The 22,586-nt window shown below is 43.9% G+C and overlaps 1 protein-coding gene across 1 annotated transcript; it reads right to left on the reverse strand.

Moving 5' to 3' along the window:
- Positions 1–6,773: 6,773 nt before the first annotated feature.
- Positions 6,774–11,933, reverse strand: PRRT2 (proline rich transmembrane protein 2). The gene is made up of 3 exons (XM_083378014.1): positions 10,581–11,933; positions 8,825–8,957; positions 6,774–7,171 (listed from the first exon to the last, which is right to left on the reverse strand). The coding sequence occupies exons 1-3, from the start codon at positions 11,160–11,162 to the stop codon at positions 7,161–7,163; spliced, it is 726 nt and encodes a 241-aa protein (XP_083234140.1). The 5' UTR covers positions 11,163–11,933; the 3' UTR covers positions 6,774–7,160.
- Between the last annotated feature and the right edge of the window lie 10,653 nt (positions 11,934–22,586).

The raw sequence follows: 22,586 nt of genomic DNA on the forward strand, positions 1-22,586 counted from the left end.
CTGGGCATCGCTTAATCGTGTGGCTGTATTGAAGGAACCAAATGTGAAGACTGTCATGGAGAACATTTTGACTGAGCCAAATTAGAATGCCGTGACCTTTTGCTTAAACTGCAAGCAGGCCTCTGAAATTGAAATGGTTATTTTTGGTCCTTCCTTGTAATATTCTCACCCTGTCTCCTCCAGGCAGGGGCTGATCTTAACAGCTCTCCTAAATCCACAGTGGTGTTGCTGCACATTTCAAACCTGAGGGTCTGCATATTGTATGTAGATTTTTAAAGTGTAAAACTGTTGTCCGATAAAAAAAAACACAACACCCTCTTTCTCTCGCAACAAAATTGAGGTGATCATATGATTGTCTTGATTTGGTTGTCTCTGGTTATTTGTGGAAGGATCTGGATGGACAGCCAAGTATAAATGTGGCAGATATTCCTAGCTCAGTATTTAATGGTCTTCTGGAGACCAAGAAGATTAACCACCTAATCAAGGGGAGAATAAATGTTTTCAGTATAGCAGAAGCCAACATTCTTGGAGCCATAAAATAGGCTGATGTCTGCAGATTAAGCCTCTTTGTCAACAAGACCTAAGGGAGGAAGTCGAATGAAGATAAAAGAGGCAGTCTGTTGCCCTGCCAAGACCCAACTCTTGCCAAGACACCTCTTCCATTCCCAAGAGGCTGCAGAAATTAAAGTCAAATTGTTACATGTCGTTTTGTTTTCCTATCTTAGAGGGCCTAAAGAACCGCATTTGAAGAGAGAAAGGCCTTGTTGCCATAGTTGCTACTGTAACTTTTATAAAATATCTAGAACACTTTGCAGCAGTGATCAGCAATTTTTCCCCCCTGTAGTGTTACAGATGCCCCAAAATATAAAAGAAGTGACTAAAAATCTGAAATTTTGATCATCTTAATTTTTTTTAACACAGTAATCATTTTGAGGGTCTGTGAACTTTAAAGCTAACTTGCGCTGATACGTAGAGAGCCTGCAAAAATCTGCATTAAAGATTAATTCCTCTCTTACAGGATAATGTTCTGCCCAGACACTGCACTTATTAAGATGGACTCAAAGGTCCACTAAAGCACACACAGTAATCTCAGATGTGTATACAGACTCAATGCAGTCGTGCTTAGTGCTAAGTAGGGATGGGCAACGTGATAACTGGGCAACAGAACTTCCAGATGGCCACCAATTCCTTCACTTGCTCAACTTTTTAGAAGGCACTTAATAAAAAAATAAGAAGCTATTTAAAAATAGGAAGGATACTGCAACAGACCAAGTTAATATATTTAGATGCAGTCCTGCCGTTGAACCTCACCGAAGTGCTTAATTTATCCTCTGGTAAATTATGGGTTTGTGACTGTTGTGTCCATCATTTTGTAATGTGGCCGGAGCTGTTTCCAAGATTTCTACAGCAAACTTCCTTTTTTGTTCCATATGTCATTTTATGCTCTGTGTCTGTTTGCATTGAGACATTGGCTGGGGAGGACGACCTTTTTCCAAATCTTGGCTGCATCTGTTAGTTGCATTATAATTGCTGAGGGTTGCTCACTTCTCCTGGGGTCTTACTTAAAATTTCTGCTCCAGTAATTCCAGCCGTCCATCTGAAAATGCCTGGTTGATGTAGAAGCCAAAATTGTTGGTACCCGAGGCTACGTAATTGCTGGCTGTGACTCATAGAAACAGAACAATGTGAGAAATAAACACATCTGCTTTAACAAGAGTGTGCATTTTTTATTTTTTTTATTTTTTTCATTTTCATTGTGGATTTTAAAAGGCTGTGAATTTACACAAGGCTGGTGACGTCATATGGCTTGGACGTCCCCCAATTTTCTCAGAAGAATCACTTGACACCACTTCATGCATCTGAGTTTATTTTACTCGATTCATGCGTTGATACAAAAGTCTGTAGCAGTTTATAATTTGATCAGGTCCATTCTCCCACCCACCCACCCACCCACCCACCCACTACCTTTATACAAACTGGTACTAAGATTTATAATATTTTGTGAGCCCACCCAACCTGCGAAAGGAATAGAATTCTGAATCTCACCAAGAGGGTTGGTGAGCCCCAGATTCAAGACCAGTCTATCCCTTCCTTATTTTGATTGGAATCTTTTTTAATTGATGAGAACAAATCATGTCAAAAGAACCAAATGGGACATGTAAGGAAATAAACAGCAACATCTACAAAATCGTAATGAAACCTGTTGGTCAGGTTTTCGCTCATAACTATATTTGATGAGCAGCGTAGAGGTCAGCCTTAACTGGATGACATCCAAACCTGTTGGGCATTCAATTGTGATGTCTCTTGTCTTCAGGTGATGGGAATTGCAGGTGAGCACTTCTATGGCGACACCAGTTTGGGAAGAGTGGATCTAGATAACAAACTGGATGCTGTTTTAGAATAATGGCACGATTTGATTCTCTGTAGACAGGAAACTCGTTGTCCACATATACCCAGGAAGAGAGAGGACTAAATGGATAATGTATTCTGCTTTGGCCCCTCAACTTTGCACCATCAGAAGCACAATAAATTCTCGACAAAGCAGGAAATTAATTTACATCTTACACTTTGGTGGAAGGGGGAAGGGGAAGGAAGGAATAAAAAATAGTCTCCCCTGTTCTTTCCCCATAGAAAAGCCTAAATTCTCCTCCCTGAATAGGATATTAAAGCAAAGTTTTATCAGTTAGCATCCAAACCATTGCCCACCCCGATATGAAAACATCTATCAAGCAGCATGTCAAAGATATAGGTTATGTGATTTTCATTCAATAACTGATATGTGTAAACAAAACCCCTTACAAACCAGCCTTTCCTTCATTCTAGGTCCTTCTTTCCTTCCTCTCTTCCCATGGGACTCTAAACATCTCTTTCTTTACCTCTTCACCCAAATTCTACTTGTTACACACTCCAGTAATCTGCATTTTCTCTCTCCTGAGATCGCCCTTGTAGCTATTTCAGTGGATACGATCAAGGAGCATTTTTCCTTTAGCATGGGAGGACAGCAACCAAGGTTGCCCGTCTAAATAATATTTTGGCCTCATATCTTCAGATTTAAGATTAAATTTAAAATTTAAGTCAACTAACAAGTCACCTTGAGTGAGAGAACTAGGATTCGGGGACTGACTTTCTGCTCCAGAGGAGGAATTGGTTATTCCATTCCCCTTCTTGGCAACAGAAGTTGAAATAAATTCCCTTTAAATTCACAGGATTTGGCCCAGCAAAGCCCAGTTTGCTGACAATTGTTTGTTCTCATATTGTTCGGTTGAGGTTGGTCTGTTCTGAACTCTTAAACGGTCCTTTATCTATAAAATTTAGATCTAGGTCTGTGTGAAATCTCAATTTCTTGAACTGATCCAATCCTTTCCTGACCCACCGTCGCTACTGGCACCCACAGCCCTGCATCCCCCTCAGATGAACCTCTTTCCATCCTGAGTGACTCCAAAGCACCTCCTAGCTAGCAGCTCCATCAATTGCCTGTTCCCCAAACTGATCCATGTTTGAATGCTATGATCTTGTCTTAAATCTCACTCCCCTAACACAGTGTTTCTCAAGCCCGGATATGTGGACTTCAACTCCTAGAATTCCCCAGCCAGGGGAATTCTGGGCGTTGAAATCCACATGTCAAAAAGTTGCCAGGCTTGAGAAATTCACTACCCTAACGTCTCTCTCTCTCTCTTTCTCTCTCTCTCTCTCTCTCTCTCTCTCTCTCTCTCTCTCTCTCTCTCTCTCTCTCTCCCTTCCAAGATCCTGATTTCCCTCCCTGCCCCAAATATAAGCATATAAAAACATGCAGACAGAATACTTGCATTTCAACATCAAAATACAACAACCCTGGGCCCCACCCTGCCAGCCGTCCCTTTCGGCCCCCTAGAGATTAACGTGAGCCAAAGAGAAGACTCCTTCCACCAAAACTGCCCTCCCACCTGCACCATGCATCTATCGGGGGACGGGCCATTTTGGTTTTCCTTGGCTTAATTGGACAGGACGGTTGGCAGGGGGGAGCCAGAGGCTTGTACATCGTGCAGATGGGATTAATAGTGGAAGGAGTTTCATACTCTCCTCCCGCTTAAGTAATGCTCCATGCTGTCTCCCAAGTACAAATTATAAAGGAGGCTGCCACGAGGCTGCTAGTGTCCCATCCACCCACCCACCCCACCCCATCCCTTTTGTGTAACAGTCTGCAGGAAAGCAAAGCCAGTGGGGGTTGGGAAAGAAAAGAAATAAAACTCACATTGTGCTGGGTGTAAATTTAGTGTCTGCTACACACAACTTCTTTGCTGGTGTCCTTCCCTCACCCTGTTCTCCTCCCCTGCCATCCCCACCTCGCCCCCCCCCAAGTAGATTCTGTCCAATCACATACGTGGTTGTCTATCTGACCCTTTTCAAGATATTCTGTCTTTCTGGCTTGTATGGAGCATTTGGCCTCTCAAGAATAAATTTCTCAGCAAAGCAACATCGTTCAACCTGTCCCTCCCTGTGCTGCTGCGTCACATCTGGTGAGCCCACTGGGCAGATGTGCTTCCCTCTCTGGCTGGAGTGATCTTCTCTCCATCCAAGGAGGGGTCTGTATCATCCCAGCTTCCTTTCCTTCTCCAAGGATAGTTGTGTTCCACCTGTCTTGGTTTTTAAACTGAATCACGCAAACTTCCATCTATCCCAGGCTTCCCCCCTCCTTTACCCCCCCCCTTAGAGAATGTCTTGCTTTTTTACTTGTTAGTACTAGGTGGTATTATCCCATTCCTTCTTGTCTTTGACTCTTACACTGTGGATAATGTTGACTAGGATCTGTACACTTCCAATAACAGGGGTGCCTTATTTTGTTTTTAATAGCACAGTTCCGATGGCAGATTAGAATTATACGCTTCCTTTGTCCAGCAGAGAAGAAATAATATAATATATATACAGGGTGGAAACATATATTACTCTCTTATCACATCTTCACTCCTGTATGTATCTATTCTATATAAACACATTTATGCTTCCCTCACACATCTTCTTGGTCGCTGCTTTAATTCTGATCCTCACAATGTGTAGGGTTTTTACTCTTCATGGTGAGGGTGAAGGTGTACAGTACAGTAACTCCTCTGTTGTGTGTGTGAAAGAGAGCATGTGGATACGTGTGTGTGTGTGTGTGTGTGTGTGTGTGTGTCCTTCCTCTCTCTGCCTTTTCTGCCTTTTAAAGCAACTGAGCAAAAAAGTTCACAATCTCTTATTTGACCAAAGAAAAGGACTGAACAAGAAGAGATACTGAACTTCAGTTTCCTCAACTGGACTCCTCCAGATATTTTTGACCACAACTCCCATCAAGTCCAGCCAGTGTGCACATGACCTCTGGGTGGGTCTGGACTTAGATATGTGAAAGATATCCTGTTTAACGTGCCTTTGATGGCAGATGCTTCACAAAGATTTAAGGGGGTAGCAATCACTGTGTATAATATGCTGGACAACCAAACTATGAATGCTGTGCAGCCTGTCCTGTCCTCTTTAAGTTACAAGTACAATGGGATACTTAAATCTGCTTTTGCACATCAATATTTTATCTTTTGTTTCAGGTAGCGTAAGATCTTGGAACCGTCTTTCCCCACAATTTCTTGGCACGTTCCACAACTCGCCCAATAGCCACCCTGAATTCCTGCTACATTCATACCCCAGCTGTCTCTCACATCTGCTAAATATTTGGGTTTCTCTAAGCAGTGTTTGGCCAAGATTCATCTCTTCCCACAGCCTGATTCTGAGGTTAATACGTCGGTTCACCAATTTAAAGACGCTGCACAAATTCATGCTTTGCAATCCTATTTTTCTGGCTACAGCTGGTCCTTTAAAAAGAGGGGGGAAATGGTCTTTATCTCTTTCATGCTCTCAACTTCTGAATGGCATGCCTGCTAACATCCCCCCCCAACACTTACTTCTACTACAACCTTCATTTCATTCATTCCAATGCAGGGGTCTTCAAACTTGTCCCTTTTATGACTTGTGGACTTCAACTCCCAGAATTCTGGGAGCTGAAGTCCACAAGTCATAAAAGGGCCAAGTTTGAACGTTCACATTTTAAACATTGCAATCTCACTTTTTTCTGTAGGATTCCCAAGACAGGTATTTCATGTCCTCCACTAGCTCTGTTGCCAAATTCTTCCAACTTCTTTTGCTGTCATTTCACTCTGGTGTGTTGGACCTGTAACATTTTTCTCCGTAAAGCCCATTCTGCCAATCACCTCCTTCTTTTGCTCTGTGGGGGGGGGAATCCCCCCTTTTTTTCATCTTCACTTTCACACCAGTTTCCACCATACATTTGTGATTCAAGCTGTTGACTATCTGTTGGTTTAATTGATTCCTTCAGACAATTTCATCCATTCCGTTGTCGTTTCTTTTCCACTGGTTGATTGGCGGGATGGTGTGTTTGGTTATACAAGCCTTTCTGGATGTCTTATAGGTGTGCAAACACACCTATTTGAATTATACTCCACCTGGATACCTCATCTTTGAAGTTGTGGTAAGTTGCTCTAAGTTGCTCCATCACTGCCAGTTTGTAAACCAATTCATGGCTCTGAGCCCACTCCTTCACATCCCTGTCTGTTGTCTTTTGTAAAAACCACAGAGGAGAGATCAGATTTTCCTCTTTTCCAAGGCTCTTTCTTTTCCTTTGTTCCCAGCAAAAACGTGTAAACATGCTCCCCCCCCCACTATCTTCATAGGGACTGTGGGGGGGGGAAGAGCTTTTCTCCAGAAGTTTCTTGTAAACATGGAACATTGAAAGAGTTTTATTTGCTGTTGAAATTTGGCAGTCGATGGAAGATGGGCAGGCAGGTCATCGGTTGAACCGATGGATGGATGGACGGAGGGATGAAAAGAAAATGAGAGAGAGAGAGAGAGACTGTGGGAGAGAAAGTGGCAAACCTGCTCCTCCATTTTCCTTCTTTCTCCATTGGATGGGGAGGGGGGTTGCTTCCAGTTTCTGCGGGTTTTCTTTCATTTGCGTTCCCCGCCCCCCCCCTCTCTCTCTCCCTCTCGTTTCCATCCTTGTGCTCTTGCTTTGTATGGTTCTGGGATGCAGGGAAGGTGGGTGGGATGAGAAGGGATGGGTGCGCTGTAGTCATACAGGTCCCCTGCTCCAAAGGTGGAAATTTTGAGGCTAGGGGTGCAGTAGCAGCCAAGGGCCGCCTTCACTGAAAGACTGGGAAGGAGAAAGGTTTGAGGGAAAGGGGACAAGGGCAAAGGAATCGAGGAGGGGAGGATGAACACAGGAAAAAAGAGCAAAACAAGGGACTTATTTACTATTTGTTGAGAAACATGAGGGATTAGTATCTCAGATGTGCTCAATTCACCCTCCCTACCCCTGGCACTCATTGGAACCCGAAGCATGCAGGAGCAGACCATTAGGAAAAGCAAAGGGGAGATTCATGATGTTATTTCAAGGGAAGTTGTGAGATTCAGGTGTGTGCAGGGGTCAAAAAAGTCAAAATGGCAGTTGTGATCATGTGATCAAAGCCCCACCCTCTTTTTATACAGATTGCACAGGTGATATATAGAAAGATTTGGTCTAGTGCAGGGGTATCTCTTTTATGACTCATGGACTTCAGCTCCCAGAATTCCTGAGCCAGCATGGCTCAGTATGGAAACCTCTCCATTTCTCCTCAGCATGGCTAGCTTGGGAATTCTGGGAGTTGAAGTCCACGAGTCATAAAAGAGCCAAGGTTTCCTACCCCTGGTCTAGTGGTTAAGGCACCAGGCTAGAAATCAAGAGATTATGAGTTCTAATCCTCCCTTAGCATGAAATCTGGCTGGCTGACCTAGGGCCTATCACTCTCTCTTAGCCCATCCCACCCCCCCCAGGTTGTTGTGGGCAAATTAGGAGGAAGAGGGAATACTGTGTGTGTATATACCACCTTGAGTTATGTATAAAAGTAATAACAGTGGCAAATGAATAAATAGACCAGGTGTGGCTTTGATGCCCTGACTGCAATTTTGACTTCTTCTTTTTTTTTTTGCTATCGTCAGTGGTAAAGGTCTTAGGCTGGGGCTTTATCTATTATAATTAATATTGATAATTATATCTTATCTGGTTACCTCAAAGTCTCACAATGCTCTGGTTGGCTCATAGGCCTCCCCAGAAAAAAAGACTGACCCCCCCCCCAAAAAAAAGAGCTTTTCTGGAGCAGCTGCAGGTTTTAATAAGAATGCTGATTTCCATGAGCCAGACTTTGTACTGTAGATGTGGGCTGCTTCTCTGTCAATGATCTTTTGGGTCATAATTATGTAACTTCTTGCCACAACAAGACTCTTCAATGTATTATGATGATGATGATGATTATAGCAGTTTATTTCTCTTGGGGGAACATTAGCAGCCATTAATGGTTGCAGCACAATCAACACAGTACCTCATCTGACTTTGTCCTCCCCAGTGGGGTCCACTCCACAGAGTATCAACATAGACTCCATTTTAAGAAAAGGAAGTCTTTATTCTGAAATCATCTTCTGAAGTAGTCCAAAACAGTGTTCCTCAACCAAGAAGGGAGAACTTCAACTCCCAGAACTCCCAAGCCAGGATGCTGGCTGGAGAATTCTGGGACTTGAACTCCACACATCTTAAAATTGCTGAGATTGGGAATCACTGGTCTAAAATCTAAGCATCACAACTCTCTACAGCAGGGCTCTTCAAACTTGGCCCCTTTATGACTTGTGGACTTCCACTCCCAGAATTCCTCAGCCAGCGTGCCTGGCTGAGGAATTCTGGGAGTTGAAGTCCACAAGTCATAAAAGGGCCAAGTTTGAAAAACCCTGCTCTAGAGAAATCCTCCCGTCATGCGGTGCTTTCCTGTCCACTCACCTCCAAAATTGATGGCACAAGAGGCCACAATGATGAGCAAGCCCCCGACCAGGGCCACGACACTCAGCAGCTTTGCTACCCGTCCCAAGCGCCGAGCCCCATCAATGTCTCCCTGCTGAAAGCTGTTACGGGACTGAAGAGGGAACAAAAAGAAAAATGATGTTAAAAATATAAGAGCTCACCTGAGCACCTCAACCATTTCCACATGACCCCTGGGCATTTTTTTCAAGCTCTGACTGAAAGACTGCAAAGGCCATGTTTGATTTAGAGACCCAGAAGAAGGAGAAGCTGAGATATTAACCGTTAGACAGCTTCTCAATCAGGCATGAAAAAATCATCTACTGGGGCAGGGGTGTCAAACTCAATTTCATTGAGGGCAGCATCAGCATCGCGGTTGCCCTCAGGGGGCCGGGTGGGTATGGCCAGGGTGGGCGTGGCGTACTGGGTGGGCGTGGCTAGCGTGCGTATGGCCTACTGGGTGGGCGTGGCCAGCTCTACATCGTTCGCATCAAGGGTGCCTATGGGGGCCTGGGCAGGAGTGGGACAGATCTGGGGGTCTCTGGCAGAAGGAGGGTCTCTGGCCAGGGCCAAGGCAGTGGGGGCCGTTCCCTCACTGTTTCCAGGATGGCTTCGTGGGCCGCATGAAACCACTTCGTGGGCCGGCTCCGGCTCCCGGGCCTTGTGTTTGACATGTCTGTACCGGGGTATCTGAAAAGTCAGGATGACAGCCTGAACCACACAATCAAACCCATCCCCTCTTTATGTGCATTAACTGCATGGTTGTGACACCACTTTGACTTTTTGCCCCCCTCCCCTCAGATCCTTGCCCACTAAGCCGAACTTGTTTGCACGATAGATTTTTTTTTTTCATTTGTGCATATGCGCACATATATAGACAGATTAGCATGTGCAAATTTTACACAGGCCACAGCATTGTACTGTCCTTTCTTTTTTGACAAAGCAAGCGGGATCTATTTCTCCCCTGGCACGAGGGGCCAAAAATGGAAATCGAAGAGAATACAGGTAGTCCTCGACTTACAGACACAGTTGGGATCAGAATTTCTGTTTGTTAAGCGAGGCACTTGTTAAGTGAGTTGAGACCGATTTTAGGATCTGTTTTGCCACACACCTTAATTAAATCACTGCAGTTGTTAAGGGAATCTAGCTTTCCCTATTGACTTCATTTGTCAGAAAGGCAGCTGGGAAGGTCACAAATGGCAAAGTCACCTGACTACGAGAAACTCCAATTGTTTGAAACACAAGCTGATTGCCAAGTGCCTGAATTTTGATCACATGATGTGGGGATGCTGTGACAGTCATAAATGTGAGGACCAGTTGTAAGTAACTTATTTCAGTGCTGTTGTAACTGCAGATGGTCACTGAACCAATGGTTGTAAATTGAGGACTGCCTGTATCTTTGGCTCAGGGTTGAACTGTGGGTCCTTGCTGCTCTCTGAGCTTGGTTCTTTGTTTGCAGACATCTCCTTACCCAAATAGGCAACATCATCAGTGTGAGGGGGAGTGGAGCTTGCTTCCTGTTTATATACAGTAGCTTATCCTGCCTGTTCCACTCCTGCATGAGTAAGTGTACTTCTCTTCTTTTGTCTCGTGGGGATGAAGTGTTGGATGCAGCAGTAGGTAGGCTGGGTGGAAAGGGTGCATGCAAACCAGCATTCAGCCATGCTGGGGAAAGCGTTTTGCAGGATCTGCTTAGCCGGTCGTTCTTTTAATTGCCCAATCCCGCCTAGGCACTTACCATGACCGAGTACACGAAGGCCACAATGTTGATCGGCCAGATGGGGCAAAAGCAGGACAGAGCAGCCAAGAATATGTAGTCTCTGGGTTTTGCCCCAGCCTCCCCAGCTGCCGAACCAGTTGCTGAGGCCTGCCGACTCAGACTGGCCCGCGAAGATGCTGCTGTGCCCGCAATATGCACCTGAGAGCCGCACAAGCTGCCCCTTGCAACTGCCCGCGGGCCTCCATTGACGCTGTTCTGTGGCTTCAGGTCGTTCAGCGACGCTGACTTGGACCGTGCCGGGGGGCTGCCAGGAGGGGCTGGGGTGGTTCCTAATTCCTCCGCTGAGCCGGCCCTCAGCCCCAAAGGATCCCCATTCAGTTGTGGTCCCCCCACATTCTCCTCTTCAACGGTGACGGTCACCAGCATGGATGACGGAGGGGCTTCTGGTGCTGGGGGGCTACGAGGTGGAGGTTCCAGCTCTGGTTGTTGGTCCAGCTTTCCCTCTGACTCAGTTTTTGGCTCCGGCTCTTTCTTCTCTCCTTCATCTTGCTTTGCCTCTGGCTCTGGAGGAGCCTCATTCTTCTCCACATCATCTGACATGACAGGCAAGGATCTGGGGGAAATTAGAGGAGGCTTGAATTCAATAACATCAAACTAGGAGATACCATAAAACTAGGTAGAGGACAGGAAGGCCTGGAGGAGCGTTGTTGGTAGAGGACTGGAAGGCCTGGAGGCACGTTGTCCATGGGGTCACGATGGGTCGGAAACAACTTCGCAGCTAACAACAACAACAACAACAACAACAAAAGGAAATACCTTGGATTGAATCAACCCCAGAGCTTGCTCTCTATGTCTGAATTGCCGTGAGGAAAACAGGGAATAACAGAGACCCTCTTTCCATGTCTTTCAACCCGAGGCTCCAAGATTTTCAAGGAGACCTTTAGAATTCCTAAAGTGATAATTTGGGGATAAGGACTTGGACACGGAAATGGCTATTAGCAGAGAAATGTCTGCAATCCTCCCACAAAGGATGAAGGGCTGCAAATGTTGATGGAGTTAGCAGAGATGGCTAAATCGACTGCTTTGGTTATAGAAAAGAACACAATTAATTTTGTTGCTACTAAGAAACCTCTTCTGGACTTTGTGCTTGAGCTAGAAAAAAAATATGAAACTTCTGATTTTGGGTTTTGCTGACTTGATATAGAAACGGCTACCATATAGCACGGTGTTATATAAAAATAAAAAGTCAAGGTGTTATTACCTTGTTCTACTGGGCCAAAAGGAGTCAGAAGTCAATCCTTTTTTCCCCCCTCCTTTACCCAACACTTTTTTCTTCCCCTATTTTCACATTATCTTCGTTTTCTTTGTTTCTCTGTATTTTGTATTTTGATTAACTAATAAAATTTGCGGGGGGAAAAAAAGAGAAATGTTTGCAATCCCTTTGATCTCTTCATACTGCCAGGAACGGATATTGTCTCCTCTCCATGTGATTGGTTTTCCAGGGTCAGAGTGAAGGTAAATTAAAAACCGCTGGTGAAAGTCAACACGAGGGTTTTGACGTCTGTTTTTCAGAAATAATAACAAGACAAGAGGATGTTGACAGCAGCAATATATGGTGCTGAAATGAAGAAGGGTGTGAGGTTTATTCAATTCCAGTACTTGAAACAACATTTATGACTTCCAAATTTCCATCTAGCGCTGGTACACACAAACACGCAAAACTACAAAAGGTCCAGGTCTTCCTCCTTCCTCTATTTTCTGCAGAGTAATAGGATTAAGCTTTCATATGAGGTACATTTTGGATGGAAATTTGCATTTTAGAAATAAAGGCTTTTATTATGTTTAGAATAATAAATCCAGAACTGGCGTTAGACCTTAGTTACTTTTTAAAACTGCCTTTCATTTTTCCGTAGTATTAAATTTGGGGGGGAAAAACCCATCATCCTATTGATCAGAAATTGATATACTGACATTTTATGTATGCATATTAAATATAAATTCATTTGGATTTCTATAATAAATAGACAAATTGAGCCTTGGTGGAGCAGTGGGCTAATGCCTCCTTAAGTAACACCAGCTGCCTGCCATTAGTGCAGGTTTGCACCCCACCAGGCTCCAGGTTGACTCAGCCTTCCATCCTTCCGAGGTAGGTAAAATGAGGACCCAGATTGTTGGGGGCAATAAGCTGACTTTGTAATAATGCCGCTTGGGGGGGCAAAAGCCCTAATAAAGCAGGCATATACATAGAATGAAGGCTATTGCTAAGCACATTGATTTGTGCTTAGATTGTAAGCCACCCTGAGTCTTCGGAGAAGGGCGGGATATAAATGGGATTAAAAAAAATATAAATAAAAAATGTTTAGTAAGGCATAGATTGTAAACATATTACTTTGAGCTTCTGCAGAATACCCTTCCTTTGCACAAGGCTTTCTCACACTTTGAATTGATTTTTTTTCCAAATAACAATTAAACTGAAGAGTTATAGCTAACATAAGGATGAAACGTGAAGATCCAGCCCAAGGACACCTTACCACCAACACAGCCTCATATAGATAGTCCTTGACGTATGACCACAATTGAGCCCAAAATTTATGTTGCTAAGCAAGACATTTGTTGAGTTTTGCCCCTTTTTATGGCCCTTCTTGCCACAATTGTTAAGTGAATCACTGCATCTGTTAACTGCATTAGTAACACAGTTGTTAAGTGAACCCGGCTTTTCCATTGACTTTGCTTATCAGAAGGTCACAAAAGGTGATCACACGACCCCGGGACACTGCAACCGTCATAAATATGAGACAGTTATCAAGTATAGGATTTTGATCACTTGGCCGTGGAGATACTGCAATGGTCATAGGTACAAAACCGGTTATAAGTCATTTTTTTCAGTGCCGTTGTAACTTCGGACGGCCACTAAACAAACTATTGTAAGTCAAGGACTACCTGTATCCCCATCCACCATCTTTCACCTCATTCTGAGGTGTTGAGAGTCAGCCTGAATGACGGTGGGAAGAACAGTGATGAGTTCCAGGCATCAGATGAAACCTGACCCATTGTGATTGCCATCTGGAAGAAGAACAGCTCTGAGATTTACGTGTAGTAGCTAATCTGAAACTGAACAGAATTTCAAACTGTCAGCTTAACTTTTCAGGTTGACTTGAGAGGGCTTATGCTGGCTAAGCTTATGCTTATGCTGGCTAACATAATTTAAGTTAAGTATGCCAACATCAATCCAACGTAGAGTTGAATAATAGGTGAGAGAAAGGGAAACAAAGAGGAAGTTCACGTTTGGCAGACAAGATTTAATAATAATTTAAAAAATACACCCTCGTGTTGCAATGCACACCTGGTGACTTCACAAATGTCTCTACTGTTGGTCTAGGCCAGAGGTGGAGAACTACGGCCCCTTTATCACTTGTGGACTTCAACTCCCAGAATTCGGGAATTTGGGGAGTTGAAGTCCACAAGTCACAAATTGGCCATAGTCCCCCCACCTTGGGTCTAGGCCAGGGGTAGGCAACCTTGGCTCTTTTATGACTCGTGGACTTCAACTCCCAGAATTCCTGAGCCAGCCATGCTGAGGGGAAAGGGAGAGGTTTCCAAGCTGAGCCATGCTGGCTGAGGAATTCTGGGAGTGGAAGTCCACAAATCATAAAAGGACTAGGTTTGAAGACCCCTGCACTAGGATAAGCGGTCCTAACCTGTGCTGGCAGAGTAAAAAAAACTCCAACCATTGGGATCCAGAAAAAGAGCCTCTCTGCTGTAGCACCCTCCCTTTGGAACATTCTGCCCTCTGGGATGAGATTTGGTCCTAACTCCTATCCTTCCACAAGGACCTGAAGATCTGACTCTGCCAGTTAGCCTGGCAACCCAATGGGAAAGTTCTACAGTGGAGGTGGTTGCTTTTATTACTGTAAGATGCCTAGAGCAGCCTCATGGTGAGATAAGCACCAAATAAATTGAACAAATAGAGGAAAATAAATAAATCTATAGAAGAGAGTTACTGCTGTTTTTTATTTTTTATTTTAATTCCATTTATATCCCGCCCTTCTCCGAAGACTCAGGGCGGCTTACAAGCTTAGCAGTAGCCTTCATTCTATGTATATGCCTGCTTATTAGGGCTTTCACACACCCCCAAGCGGCATTATTACAAAGTCAGCTTAATTGCCACCAACAATCTGGGTCCTCATTTTACCTACCTCGGAAGGATGGAAGGCTGAGTCAACCTTGAGCCTGGTGGGATGCAAACCTGTACTAATTGCAGGCAGCTGGTGTTACTTAAGGAGGCATTAGCCCACTGCTCCACCAAGGCTCCCAGATAGTGGTTTTTTAAAAAAATGTTAACCACCTTATCTGCTTTCCCAGGGCAACGCAATGGCTCAGTGGTTAAGACGCTGGACTTGTTGGCTGGATGGCCAACAGTTTGGGTTCAAGACTCAAGACCAAGTGCCGCGCAACAGAATGAAGGCCCATCTTCATCTAGCTTCTGCCCACCTAGCAGTTTGAAAGCATGCAAATGCAAGTAGATAAATAGGTACCACTTCAGTGGGGAGGAAGCTCCGCTATGTCATGCTGGCCACATGACCATGGGAACATCTTCGGACAGCACTGTCTGAATGGCCTTGAAACAGAGATGAGATGCCACCCCTTATTGTCAGCAATGATTAGTGGAGTAAAATCCATGGGGACTCCTCTCCTCTCCTTTTCCTCTTTCCTTCTTTCTTTCCCTTCCCTTCCCTTTCCTCCTTTCCTTTCCTTTCCTTTCCTTTCCTTTCCTATCCTATCCTATCCTATCCTATCCTATCCTATCCTATCCTATCCTATCCTATCCTGAGATTTCTTAATGATCCCCTTTTCAAATATTAACCAGGTTGTGCTTGCTTTTGGAGGTCAGCAGGACTTCACAATACCTAAATGTCAAAACTTGGGATACATTCAAAATTAATGTTTGAATACAAGCTAACATAAAGCCCTTCATCCTTACAACATGTTTAGGCATTTGCAAAATAAAGGAAAACTGCTAAGAAATAATATACTAAGACTTTTAAATATATATATATAGACATTATTTTAATTTTAAAAACTTACATCATTCCTTCTCATCTCTGACATCCTGATATTCGAGCTTATAGCTTCTACCATTGTCAGCTAACGTGAAACTTTGGCAAGACCAGGCTGGGGAAGAAACTATTATAGTAATTCATACTTCACAGGAACTATTGTGGTTGCACTGCAACTCACCAAGGATCAATAATTAGACAACACACACACACACCATTTTCATTTTGGAATGCAGACCTAATATCAAGCTTATAGCAGGAGACATTTGGCTTATAGCCCCAAAACTGATTCCTAACTGATTTTTATCTTACATAAAATTTATGCCCTCTTGCACCGATGCTGAGGATATAAAAGAGTTGTGGGCACTCATGGAGAGGAGGGAGCCTCAGCTGTGTTAAATTCTTCAGGCTTTCAATTCCTACTGCTTCCTTTCCAGGTTCAAGACTTTTGCATCCCCCTTTTCATGCAGACACGAAACTGGGAAGAGGAAGCTGATGTGGACCTTTCCGCCAGGTTCGATGGTCAGGGATTCATCTTAAGATCCAACTCCCTGCTCAGTGGCCATTCCTGATACGTATTTAAAAAAAGGTCTGAGGCATTCACATTAACTTAGGCATAAGTTAAAGATGCGAATTGTTTCTTAAACTGGCCTTGCATTAAGACGTGCCTTGCTTGGTGTGAGCAGGTTGCCTGATGCTCATCTGCCATGCAGACTGCTATAATTCCTGCATTGGTGTCTTCCAGATTGGAGGCTTGTAATGCACTTTTTATGGAGCTAAAGGCAGTTCAGGAACTTCATCAAGGGTCGAGTGTGGCAGGCTAATGGAAGCAATTTAATGGTCTCACCCATCATCCATTTGAGAAGTCTGCATAAATTGCTGATTAGTTTCTCAGCTCAGTTCAATACTGGATCCTCCCTCTTAACTCTGTAATTGCTAGAGTTCAAATGATCCATGGAAAAAAAAATCCTTCTGCAAGAAAGTAATTTCCTCTCCCACCCCAGCCTGCCTCTTCAGATCCTACAAAGTGGTTTGATTCACTTCCAGTAGAAGTAAATGTTTTCCATTGGAAGGTCAGATTTACCAGAAACATTTTAGATGGCACAACTGGCTTTTCCCCCAAAATGTCTTTTCAAAAATGTGTTAAGAATTTGCAGAAGGTGACCCTCATTATCACTTCTTAATTCTTGTTAGCCCCGTTCTTTTGATACACGATTGCCAATTTTCCATTTTTATATCTACTTAATATTTCATTATTGGCACATGCGTTTTGTTTTTAAAACAATAAGACCATCTGAAGCTTTATAAACACTTTAGGCAGCTGTTAAATAAGGAAATAAAAACAAGATATAATTGTTGGGATATTTTCCCCAAGAACTGCCAGACATTAAGCTTAAAGCACCAAAACGGATTCTTATCTTACATAAAATAGTTAACTGTAAATCAAGATTAGGAGCTATGATTCAGAGGAATATGTGGAAGTTCAACAGTACATATTATTAATTGTACATAAATTGTGCCTTCATTCAGTAATTCAAAATAATAGTCACCCAGTCTCTAAGCATATTCAGTCCAAGGGATAAATGAGACATCAGTTCACCTTTCAGTGCAAATTTAGTTTCAAACCAAAATGCAAACAACACTTAGTTGTTTGTAAAAAAAAATGCCGTTGTAGAGTTTTAAAGATGTAAAAATGTATAAATAAAAGGAAAGAGATCATAAAACGGTAATGATAAAAATGATATAGACACATATATTATGCAAGAAAAGGATTCCTTGAAAAAGTATGCCTAGGACAAAATTGTGTTCCAAAAAGTGCAGATTAGGAAAAAAAAAGAAAAGAGACTAGGCCTCTTCAGGTTTTTCTAAGCTCAAAGTGGTGTAGAAGTGGGACACAAACAATTGAAAATGAGAAGCAAACAGGAATAAAAATGGATGGATTTAGCCATCCTTGCCAAATCTACTTAGCTTGAGTTATTACCTTGTAAATCTATTGCAGAATATATTAATTCAAAAGAGATGAACTCATTTGAGTCAAATGACCAACAATGCAAAACATCTGGAATCTGGTACATTTTTTTCTGGCTAAAATTTGTATGAAAGGCTATAAGCTTCATCCAAAATTTAGATATTTTTTTAACCCCACCTTTATTATTCTTTTTTACAAATAACTCAAGGTGGTGAACATATCTAAGACTCCTTCCTCCTCCTCCTTGCTCCACAACAACAACCCTGTGAGGTGGGTAGGGCTGAAAAAGAGTGACAGGTCCAATATCACCCAGCAGGCTTTCACGCCTAAGGCGGGACTAGAACTCTCAGTCTCTGGTGATTGGCCCGAAGTCATCCAGTCAGCTTTCGTGCATTAGGCAGGAGTAGAACTCACTATCTCCCAGTTTCTAGCCAGGTGCCTTAACCACTAGAGCAAACAGGCTCTTTTATTATTCATTTAGCCTTTTAATATGTTTGTTAACTGGAAAAGGTACTATTGGATTCCAATTTTTTTTGCCCCCACAACTCTTCTTTCAAGATCCATAATAGGGGGTGTAGCAAAGATTGACTCAGATAATCAGGAATCATAAAGGGCAGTTTACACCTAATCAAAACAGAGAGAGTACCATGTTACAGAGCTCACTGGGCAAGAGATGAGGAATACAAAATCAGATGTTGATCCAATACAGAATACATGAACTGCAAGTTAACAATGAATTCTGGAGGGATGAGGCTGTTACAGGCTGCTGTTAATGTCATCCTTAAGTCATCTTAAACTCAGAATTTAGTTTAAATTAGTTTAGGTTTGGCTAACCACGGCTTATTACATTGTCTAGGTTTGCACAAGACGCTAAGTCATAAATAGTGCCTTGCAAAGCACAATTGCTCATTAACAAAACACACTCCACAAAATAAAACATCCTATGGCTTCATGCAGCATGTGGCCCAAGTGATGTTTCAGCTAATGTGAGAGAGTTTCAACACATCCTGTGCAATCCCTCTTGATGCCAGAAAAAATTCCACCTGGAAATTCTGAATGCTGCAGTCTGAACACATCTAGAGGATGCCAAGATAGGGAAAGGCTGTATACACACCTACCTGGAAATGACTCCAACAGAACTCAGTCAGGTTTACTTCGGAATTCAACATTAGAAAAGTAATCTTCTCAACGAGTACATGCTCCTGTATTTACAACGTGGTATTTTATGCTTTATCTCCGTATGCATACACACACACCCTTTTATAAACAGGCTAGAAAAATAACCATTATTGTTACAAGTAATTATATAGCATATGTCTCCAGATGGCACATTCCCATTTTTTTCTGACATGCTATATAATTAACATACAATCACCAGCTTCTGATGCTGGCACATGAATGTCATAACTGATTTTCTGATGGACACAATTGTCCCGTAGAGAAAACCCTCAGACAGGGAAATTCCTTGTGTATAAAAAGGCATAGTGACTTGCTGATAGTCTTATGAGCAGCGTCACCAGCACATACAAAACAACTGCTAACCCGTTATTTTGTATTAATTAGCTGGCACAAATTTGTGGCACATGGCCTGGTGGTACAAGTGTCTCTTTCCATTATTTACACACATTCATGAAAAGGAAACATCTGACTTGATTCTCTAAACTTTTTGACTGCTCATCGAAAGGCAAAAGAGTAATCCCAAGAAAAAAAATCCTTGCCAATGCCTACATCTTTGTCTGACAAAGCTGACTGGGGAATTCTGGGAATCCATGCATCTTAAAAGTTGCTGAGATTGAAAAGCACTACAGGATAAAAGGCATGCCCAGCCCCAAATCTTGGTATTTTTAATCATCTTCTCTCTTTTAATCTGATGCAGTTCTATATATTTTGAATTCATCTGTTTTGTTCTCTGAGGCAACCATAACTCAAGCTTGCAAAGAGATTCCTAACAATAAAGCCACATTATTTCACAGAAAGAATTAAAAGCGGATGGAATTTCAGCAGCTCTGTCTTGCACAAGGAATAGAAAATATCTGAGTATTAAGTTATGCAAGTTTTCTAAAACCAGATTAATTTTTATCATCTGGGATGGAGAACAGGTGCTAGAGTCACTTATCACAGAACAGCTACATTGGAACAGCTTCTTTTTATTACAAAAAAAAAACCACCTGACACAAAGATGGGACTTATGGTCCTCAAAATCGTCTCCCCCACTCCCATTCTTTCTTTTGGCTGGGTTGGTTGGGGTTGGTGCGAATCCAACCTGTGTACATGCTTTCCATTCTAAGCAGATGCCTTTTTTTTCTCTACTCCTCCACTGATTGGAAGCCTTCTTGTCTAAAGAGGTTTGAACGGCTTGTATTGATTCCCTTCTCTTTACGGATATATCTCCAATAACCACCTTGATTTTTTTTGTTTCCTCCGTCTTGACCTCTGTCTTCTCTCTCAACCGGCCCCATAACTATTGCCTGGGGAATCGTACATATCTCAGATCACTCAACATCATCCAAGCACCCAAATCGCTTGAATCAGCTGTTTCCCTTCTCCCCCACACTTCCCATCCGCTCTTGAGGGTGAACTCAGTTCCACAAACCCTTTGCTTACACGCGTTTCTTCTCCGCCATTCAACCCTCCCTCAGATCTGGCTTTTACCATGGACAGCTCCTTGGGAACCTCTTACTTTCCGCCGCCAATCCCCGCCGCCCCGCTCCCTCTTGCTCTTCTTTCTGCTCTACCTCGTGGCTACTCCCTCCCTCCACCAAGTTGATCCCTCGCTCCCTCCTCCGGTCTACAGGCCGTTCGCTCCCCTCCCCACTTTGCTGCCTTCAGAAAGCCCTGATGTCACCCTACCCCTCTCTGCTCCACACCCGCGACTAAGCGCGCATAAGGACCCTTGCGTTACTCCGTGTGTCCCACCAGCCTTCGCTTTCTCCCTTTTCAAGGTAGGGCGCGTCGTCTGGAAGACCCCCTAACTCAGTCAAAAGCCTCCGTTGCCGAGCCCTCCCTCCATCAGTTTCCAACTTCATCGCACGCCCTCTTCCCGCATCCCTAGTTCACACCCATCTTGGAGCAAAGAGGGCCAAAACCCTGTCTCTCCACCCACCCACCCCTCAGCCATTTCGCCGGGCAGGCGCGCGCGCACAGACACACACACACACACACACACACACACACACACACACACACACACACACACACACACGGGGCCGAAGCGCCTCTCGTCGCCGATGTTTCCTCGCCTCCGCCAACCCGCCACTTTCCTCTTTCAGCTCCTTCCTCCCACGCACTCTCCCCCCCTCCCACGCCCTTATACCTGCTGCTCAGTCTTCCCGGTCTCCAGAGGGAACCTCATCCCAGGATGGGATCCACGCCCACCCAGCATTCCTGACTGCCCCTGCCCTTAATTCCGCATCCCGACGCTTTCCCACAGCCTGCTGCCCCCCAGGAGCAGGACGCCCTTTCATCTACCAGCGAGCGCCGCACTCCTCTCACCCACCCCCAGCTCGCTTCGGTCTTTTTGGTCTCCCCCGCCCGCTTGCCGCAGCAACAACCGGTCTCCCGTTATAGAGATTGAGAGAGAGAGAGAGAGAGAGGTTTGGGGCGGCGGGTGTGTGTTGTGTGTGTGAGAGAGAGAAAGGCTGGACCCAAGCAAGGTCTCCCGTTCTCCTACCTGAGCTTCTGGCTATGTCCGGTTGGCAGAAGGTGTTGAGGTGGGGTGAACAGAGAGCTAGAAGGTTGGATGGCCCCCCTCCCTTACTCACACATCACACCCCTCCTTCTTGCTGCTGTAACCCTCCTTTCTCCCCTTCCACGGACAGTGAGGCTACTGTAGATGGGAAAAAATGCAGCCTCCGCCCCCCTTCCCTCCCTCCCTCTCCCCCCCACACCCACTCCTCTTACTTGCTCGCTCGGCAGCTTTGTCTGCAAGGACGCCCCTTCCCCTCCCTTTGCACTGGTGCGCGTCAAATGGTCTCATCGACCCTGCTTCTTCAGTGCAAGCTGTGGGGGGAGTAGTTGTGGTTTTGAGTTTTATGAAGAACCAGCTGATCTGGCAGGGGCAAGAGATTAGCAGAGATGGTGCTGTTGCTGGAAAGTCCCATATATTCCCGGATATATATATATATATATATATATATATATATATATATATATATATATATATATATATATATATATATATATATATATATATATATATATATATATATATTATGCCTGTCTTTCCTTGCCAATGATAAAAACTTCACATTGACAAGCTACAAGTGCAGAGAGTATGGAAGAACGAGAGTCCCAGAACAATTGAACACCATTTCCTCTGGGACTGCCCAGCGCAAATCAAAACCTGGCCAAATTAGGAAGAACTGAAAGCTCCCATCGAAGGTGCAGAACTGGAAACGCCAGCCTAGGAAAGATGGGAGAAACCAGACTAATTAATTATGCTTCGGATCCAAAGGAGCTCAGCAAGCTGATGTGGGAGGTTTGATGCAGAAAAATGTTTTCAGGGGGAAATCCTGCTTCCTCGGGAGAAAATTATATAAAATCTCTCGGTTCCAGCCTTTCATCAATGATTTATAAGCTGCCCAGGCTGCTGCAGGAGGGAGGACAAAAAGAGCCCACAAATTAACTCCAAGCACAGCAGAGCTCCAGTGCAGCATTTAACGGCTTGCCAGGGCACAGCAACTGCATCACACCACAGTTTCTGGCTCCAAAACATTCAGAATTGCTCTTTCTCCTATAAGGAAGGCTATGCCCACTAAGCCATAACCCAGAAAGCAGTCTCATGAGTAATTGGAAGAAATAAGGAAGTGGTTTAGGAACTCACTTAGAATGGAGATAGGCAACCTGATGTTTGATCCATTACACATTTTAAATACATATGAGAGGTCCCAAGATAATATGATAATAAAAGGAGGTGCGAGAGAAGCCAGGAACCAGGATACTTCCCCCCACGCCCACCAAGTGATACCAAAATAATCTGACAATAAATAGACACAAGTG

The sequence above is a fragment of the Vipera ursinii genome (assembly GCF_947247035.1).
Source record: "Vipera ursinii genome assembly, chromosome: Z".
Lineage (NCBI taxonomy): Eukaryota > Metazoa > Chordata > Lepidosauria > Squamata > Viperidae > Vipera > Vipera ursinii.

What these genes read in the sequence shown, in the direction of transcription:
- PRRT2 (XM_083378014.1), bottom strand. Translation starts at nt 11,162, where the DNA reads ATGTCAGATGATGTGGAGAAGAATGAGGCTCCTCCAGAGCCAGAGGCA. An exon ending in CCTTCGTGTACTCGGTCATG is followed by an intron (nt 8,958 to 10,580) that starts GTAAGTGCCTAG and finishes TTCCCTCTTCAG; the next exon opens with TCCCGTAACAGCTTTCAGCA.